Source organism: Rattus norvegicus, chromosome 2 (assembly GCF_021556685.1).
Source record: "Rattus norvegicus strain SHRSP/BbbUtx chromosome 2, alternate assembly SHRSP_T2T, whole genome shotgun sequence".
Lineage (NCBI taxonomy): Eukaryota > Metazoa > Chordata > Mammalia > Rodentia > Muridae > Rattus > Rattus norvegicus.
Genome location: NC_141535.1, coordinates 180,885,802 through 180,893,271, shown reverse-complemented (window position 1 = coordinate 180,893,271; position 7,470 = coordinate 180,885,802). Strand labels below are relative to the sequence as shown.

The following is a 7,470-nucleotide window of genomic DNA, read 5'->3' as shown; positions in this document are numbered from 1 at the left end:
TTGCTTAAGGGTTTTTGGATATGTTGGTGGCCAATATGTTCTTTAGAGACTAGAAACATTTATGAATTCTGCTAACTCTTTTGAGTCCGAATAATTGAGGCACAGTTGAGGAATATTCCTCCTCTTTGCTCAGATTGGTAGTCACAGTGCATCCCCAGACAGACTTAGCTTTCTCTTTCCAGTTCTCCTTGGTCTATACCAAGAACTCTACTCAACACTCTACCATGAGTCAAGACCTCCTGCTTCAGGGGGAAATCCTTGTTTGTCATCCCCATCACCAATGTGGATGGACCCTTTATCCTTTGTTTTCTCTCTCTCTCTCTCTCTCTCTCTCTCACTTTTCCTCAGATTAAAGCTAACACGTCAATAGTTAAACAAACCCTTTACATTATTATAAATGATACCAGACTCCTTTTCTTTCCTGTTAGTTTGTTTCATGTTGATAGAAACATGTCCTTTGCATAAGCAACATAGTTCTCTGTGTGTTTCTGTTTTATTTGCGGCATTTCTGTCTTTTGGTGATGCAGAACCTTCACTCACTTGTCCCAGGATTTCTGTTACAGCTTATCATTTTACACTAAATATTCCCTATTTCCCCTTACCTATTGTCTATTAATATTGTCTATTACCTAGTCTAAATGATAGGATTTTCTAGAACTTCATAATTCCCATCATATATGCCTTCTTTTCTTCTCAGAGTATAATTTGAAATGAAATTCTTTTACTCCTAGTTTTTCCTTGTAAATGTGTACTTACATGAGACAACTAGCTAGCCAACTCTGCTTTCCACAGACTCTCTCAGAAATTTTTTTGTTAGCTGATTACATTTAGATCTTTTGAGACTATAACATTAAATGCTGTTCTGTCACCTTGTCCACATCCTTTTGTCCTGCAATTAGGCGTATTTAAACATACATTATCAGATTGTATGTCAAATGTTTCTGTGATTCCAGCTTTGAGTGTGTTTTACACCAGTAAGAATTTGTGACAATGACATTTCCTGGGTCCTTAAAAGTTCTTTGCTGTCTATATTTGGCATTTATACCCAAAGTCCTGTGTTCATGGATAGAAAATCAAGTTGTCTTCACAAAAACCAGCCCTGCCTTCCCCATGAGCTTCTTACCCTTAGCCTTGGTGCTAAGTATTTGTTTTGTGTGTTCTTTTTCGATTTCTGTCATCGCAAACACACACAAACTTAATGACTTAAAATACAGAACTTTTAATCTTACGGCACTGGAGGTCAGAAGTCTATAGTCAAGGCTCTGGAGACTACCTTCCATCCGAGGAGCACTTGGGGAATTGCTTTTCTACCTTCAAGAATCTTCTGGCACCCTATGCTCCTTGATTGAAGTTCTAACTGTTGGTTCCATGATTACATCTCTTACTGACCTTTGACCTCTTCGTTTCACTCTTATAAGGACCCTTTGATTATATTGAGCTCACCCAGAGAGCCCATAATCAACCCCCATCTCAGTGTCCTACAAAGCCCCCTTGGAGATATAAGGAGGCATATTTAAAACTGGTGGTACCTTCCTGGCTCAGTAGTCAAGAGCACTGACTATTCTTGCAGAAGTGCAGGTTCCATTTGCAGCACCACCATGGTAGCTCACAACTATCTGTAACCCCAGAATTGGGGATATCTAATGCCTATTTCTAGCTTCTACAGGCTCCTGTACATGTGTGGTGCACATGTATTGACCAAGGCACACACACACACACATCAATGAAAACAAAACAAAAACCCTCTTACTTCCCTGATGATTTTTTAAAGTCAAGAATAGTTGAGCATTTCTCCTGTACAGCTTGTTGATACTCAGCAAGTGGGGCAACGTGGAGGGTAAGTGTTTGCACAGAGTGGGAGGGGAAGATCAAGGCTTCTCACTCATGACTAAGTTCTGGGGAATGCATTCCCTCTTCCCTTCCCAGCACAGTCCCACAGGGTCTTCCTCCATTTAATAGTAACCTGTCCTCTGTGACCTGGCTTAGGAATAGAGTCTTAACATTCTAGAATTAGAGGAACTGAATGATAGTAATTATATCTCTGTTTCTCTTAGTTGTCCTTTTGAGGGCTACTACAAATAAGCATCTTTATGGAAGAAGACATCCCTGACCCATCTCTGCCAAGTATACAGTGTGCTCTCTCCTCTATTTAGCTCGTTCTAACTCAGTCTTCCTTGAGAGATGAGGCTATGTTCAGTTCAACATCAGAACTCTAGAGCTCTCAGTTTGTCACATCAGTAGAAACTATTGAATAACACACTGAAACCAGCTGCTAAGCCTTTATTGATGCAATGGACCGATAGCAGAGATAAAACAGCTTTGAAACCCCCTGAAAGTTGGAAGAAATTCAGTGCAATGAGATGACCTCCTCCATGGCTTCCTGTTCCTGAGAGTAGCAGATAAGAGAGGTGAGTTTCTGAGAGCACCGGGCAAGAGAGGTAAGTTTAGACAAGAAATCACCTTGTAGAAATGATTGCTGAAAAAGAACCAAATGAGAAGAATCATAGCTGTCCAGTGAAGTGCTGTGACAGGGCAGCACAGGACAAGGCAGGCCAACCTCACTGCAGCTGTCTTTTGGTATGGGCACTGGAGTCAGGAGAAGTCATGGCTGCTCTGTCTTCAGGTACGAATATAATCCCTTGGCTGTGATTCCTTTCTTCTCCATCTGTGCTGTATCCTGGCCCTGAGCTGAAGGAGCACCAGAGTGCAGGCTGCCTGGATCCTGGCTTCGGATCACTATTTCTCTTGTGTGGTCATTGACCCACTCCTCTCTAACCACTGTGGGGCTTCTTTCTCCCTGCCTTCCTGCCAGACTTGGGTGATTGCTGTTCCACGGTTGTCTTTCTTTAACAGTGTCTACCTCAGTCTGGACCTGTCCTAGCACTGGCTCTCCTGTCTCATAGTTGCTCACTGGTGTCCAGCTTTGCCCCATGCATGACTGTGTCTGCATTTGTCCCTTTTCTTGAGCCACTACTTGTCGTGCAGAATGGCTCCCATTATGCTCCAAAGTCTGGGCATCTGATCCTGCCTGTGTCTGGCAGTGTCCTGTTCCCACCTGTTCTACCTGATTGCTTTCTTGCTCATGGATCTTGGTTCCTCTGTTTTGGCCACAGATGGAAGCATGAGTCTGGATACTGCCATTTTCTTCCTGCTGGCTCCTGCCTTGTTCCATTGTCTGAGTGTGCGCCTGACTATATGACTCTGCCTGTGCCTGGTGGTGTTCTCTAGCAGTCTGGCTTGCCTGGTTCCTATCTTGGCCACGAATCTCAGTCTCTCTGCTCTGGTCATAGATAGATCCCTGTATTTGGATGTTGTTTTTTCCTGTCTGCTGTCCCCAGCCCTGTTCCACCGTCTGGTTGTGTATCTGAGTATGAGACCCTGCCCGTGTCTGGTAGTGTTGTGTAGAAGCTTGGTCTGTCTGACTTCTGTCTTGGGTAAGGCTGTTTGTTCCTCTGTTCTGATCACAGGTAGATCCCTGTGTGTAGAAGGTGCCTGCTTGGGTCTGAGTTGTGGATTCAGTTGTGATCTCATCTGTCTGTTGGCTGATCTGTGGTTGTCTCTCTGATCTCTTCTGTCCGATGCAACTCTTGTCTTCTATTTTTGGGGTCTGTTCCACTGGTCCTGTCACTTGTGTTTGCTGGCTTATCATCTCCTGTGTCTGAGACTCAGCCTGCCTGTCATGACTGCTGACCCATGTAGGGTAGCTGTCCTGATGCTGGGTATGTGTCCCCACCCTGTCCTGTCCTCTAGAAACCTGATCTCTCTGTCCACAACTGCTGTTTTCACAGTGCTGTGCTGCTCCATCCTTTGCCACTTCAGCACCACCCCTCTGTCCTTGCTCCAGCTCTTTGGAAGATCCAACATGGCAGCTTTCAGACTTGTCAGACATGCAAGCACCCTTAGGACTCTCATTCAGTGTCTTAAAGCAGGCATGGGCAACTTTAAACACCAAGACCAAGAATTCCTTGAATTCTACAGTTCCTGTGTTATCTTCATCCAACAGGTGCAGAACTTCATCCACAGTTGCAGGATCATGGGGCTTCTGGGGGAGAGATGAGGCCAGGTCAGCACTGTTCTTCTAAGTAGAATATGGTCACATCAATTGCACTCAACATCCTGGCTCCATCACCGGGATGTTTCATGACTTGTGTCCTTTGTTGTAGCATCTCTCTTACTCAAGGGTAGCTAACACCTTTTGTTATATAAATCCTTGATTTCAGATCCGCAGAATGATTGACAGGTAAAGATGTATTGAAAGAACGCATGTGCTCATTATGCAACTGTCTGGGCTTCTGGCTCCTTCTTTTGACTGCTCTTGGCACTTTGTCTCTGGCACCAACTTTACAGGGAGTATACCAGGAACATACCCCATGATATTCCAAAAATGTTCCCATGATGGGGAGTCCCAGCAGGACAGCAGACTGTGCTAAGCATGCATGCACCTAGTACGCCAGCAACTACTTTCCCTTTTGGGCCATTTGAAGAATCTGTTCTTGCCTGAACTATCCCCGAGAGTCTTTTTACTTTGTCTTGCAGTTAACACGAATTAAGGCAGATGATCAGATCCAAGAATCTGTCCTTTCTGTAATAATCTCAATGTGTCATCTATTGTGACCTTTGTCCTCCATGTTTTTCATGTCTGCTGGTACAACTAACAGAGGCAGGATGCTTGAATTTGGCTACTTGCTTTTTACATTCCTCAGGTGCGAGCCCATGCAGGTAAGCACGCCTTAGCTATCCTTATCATGCCTTTCCCTTCCACCCCACATATCATACCACTATGACGTCGGCAAACTCATATTCCAGAAGCCTCTTCAGCTCCTGCTTCGTGAGTACTTTGCAGCCACCCTCTGACCTGGCATAGCACCCGAAGGCTTCGATGATCCCATGGATGTTTCGCAGCAACTGAGGCATCTTTGAAGCTATGCTGGAAAATATGAAAATGCTTTTTATGGGCACCATAGTCAGCCCCTGATGTTTCCACACAGTATGCCAAGGCCCGGTCCTTTCATTGTGTCTTCAGCTGTGTTTGGGTTTCTCCACCTTCCTTGTTCTTCTCCTCAAAATGTACTTTATGATGGGAAGGAGAGTCACTCAGACCATGGAAATTTCTGAGTCAACATTTAATGCCGGGTTCCACCACCTACCTGCTTTGCTTGTCCATGCCTCAGTTTCTTCACTGTGAATGGAGCTGATACTAGCACTTACTTCAGAGAGGTATCATAAAGGCTTTAGGAGATAATTCATAAAAAGCACCCAGCTGATGCTTGGCTTACGCTAAGTGGTAGCTATTAAGTGTCATCATCATTATCATTATGTACATATACACATATATAATTTGTGTACAACTATAGGCATGCACTGCTAACAAAGCACTTTCCTGTGTAGCATAGCTATGGTCCTTATTATCACTACTATTTCCATAGGTGGGGGAAAGGCTGAGAGGAGATAGATTTGTGAAGGCGTACACGATTTTCTTTTAACCATAATGCAGATATTTCTATTTCTTTAGTATATACTTGTGGACAGTTTTTTTCTTCTTTCTTTCTTTCTTTCTTTCTTTCTTTCTTTCTTTCTTTCTTTCTTTTTTTTTGCCTGTCTCTAGGGTGTTAGTTAGTGTTTTACTGGAAACATTAGAAAACATTAAGTACACACAGTGATTAGACCCTCCAAGGGTCCAGCCCTACCTTCTCAACTTTCCTGGAGAAGGGATTCAGGAAGGAGAAGAAGGTGAGCTGCACATGTTGGAGAGAATAGGGTTAGGGGTGCCATTCTCGGGTAAGAGGCCTTTTAACTGAGAGTCCAAGATGCTCTCTGCCTTCAATCCTGAGAGTGTCAGAGAGGTCAGTTTCCTTAAGAGACAAGTAGTCCATTATATCTAAACCAATGGTGACCTGTGATGGATGGTACCCAGCCGAAAAAGAGAACTTGGATTTCCATTACACAGGAATTTGGAGGTAGGTGAAGGGGAAGATGGGTGTGACTGAATGAGTAAGAGACATGTGTGTTAGAAGATTTAGAGAGATTGGGAAGGGGAGAGATGTCAAAGGTGATAAGGTTCAAGGACAAAGAGACAGAAGCTTGTAGCATCTAGAAAACCAGGGAAGGGACTTTGGCGAGGAAAAGGACAATTGTGGGGAGAGGGTGGCATGGGTAGAGAAGAAAGTAGTGAGGGGAGGAAAGAGGCCTGGTTCAGGAAAAAGAAAGTCGGTGTGGTCAGAGGATTGAGAAAGTCTAGACCCCAGGGGGACTGTGCAGGAACAACTTTTCTACTGATCCAGGAGTCAATAACTCTTTCCTCTGTGTGCCTCAAGGCATATAACTTCAAATACTTCCCTATGTTTAAAAAAAAAAGACAGACTTTAGTCATGACCTATACATAGTGAAAAGAAAAACAAATGTCTTTTTAGTGATTATTTAGCTTCTTAGAATCAATCTACGAATTCATGTTGCCTATATATCAACTTGAAGGAAGGAAGGGCTGGAGGAAGGAAAGAAGGAAGGAAGGAAGGGAGGAAGGAAGGAAGGAAGGGAGGGAGTAAGTAAGTAAGTAAGTAAGTGCATAGCCCCTTCCTCCATAAGGTAGCTTGAGCTTATTGTCTGGGTTGGCAGAAACAAACCTTCTACAGCCTTAGAAAGGAAAAGAAAAGTTATGCTGATACAAGAAGGTGCGTGGGTGGTAAGCGGCTCCATTGCTGCTGCCGGTGTCATCTAGTGAGAAGAACTGCAGGCTAGACTCATTTGAGAGGAGAAAGCTGTGTTGCTTCAGAAGAGCATTTCCCAAGCACTCTGGCTTTAGCCTGCCTGAGGCTCTCAGGGGTACCTTCCTACCTCCAGCTAAGCACCAAGACCTGACAACTCAGATCTGACAGCCCTGGATTTATGAGCTCAGCTTGCCAAGACATTGAAAATGAGCAAGAAGTTCTTCTGGAGGGAACTTACCTAATGCCCGGGCAGGATGGGACAAGTTTCTGTTAAGCAGTGTGTAGAGTACTTGTCAGAGGAACAAGACCTTTTATAGAGGATTTAATGGCTCTCATATGTATTTTAGACAGGATGTCTCCACCCTACGAGCAGGCTTGATTCATCCAAGGTTCAGCCCAGCCCAGCCCCACCTCCTTTCTTCTTCAGGTCACCTTCTGACCCAAGACTGCTTTTCTCTAATTAAAAGCCCTTTCTACCACATTTAGAGCTGTCTCTTGCTGTGTCTGTCCCCCTTATGACTAGGAGGCCCCTTTCCAATGAGCTGGGCTCAGCAGTACTTTACACAAGCCTGAGATGCTGGAGAATATGATGTATCACCTGCAAAGACATAGATGTCTGTTTCTTTATTCAAGCGTTTGTTCAAGAACATATCCATTTATTGAAGATTATTCTTTTCGGAGTGTTTTTATTCTGCCGATACTGCTGCTGTTACTTACATGTGTTCTAAGTTCTCCTTTTAGAGTTACTCTTCATACCTAGTTTATG

The 7,470-nt window shown here is 44.0% G+C and overlaps 1 protein-coding gene across 2 annotated transcripts; it reads right to left on the bottom strand.

The window, feature by feature from the left end:
- Nucleotides 1–2,265: 2,265 nt before the first annotated feature.
- Crnn (cornulin) lies at nucleotides 2,266–7,010 on the bottom strand. Of its 2 annotated transcripts, XM_087619577.1 has the most exons (3): nucleotides 6,943–7,010; nucleotides 4,777–4,927; nucleotides 2,266–4,042 (listed from the first exon to the last, which is right to left on the bottom strand). In XM_087619577.1, the coding sequence occupies exons 2-3, from the start codon at nucleotides 4,912–4,914 to the stop codon at nucleotides 2,603–2,605; spliced, it is 1,578 nt and encodes a 525-aa protein (XP_087475703.1). In that variant the 5' UTR covers nucleotides 4,915–4,927; nucleotides 6,943–7,010; the 3' UTR covers nucleotides 2,266–2,602.
- Nucleotides 7,011–7,470: the final 460 nt, after the last annotated feature.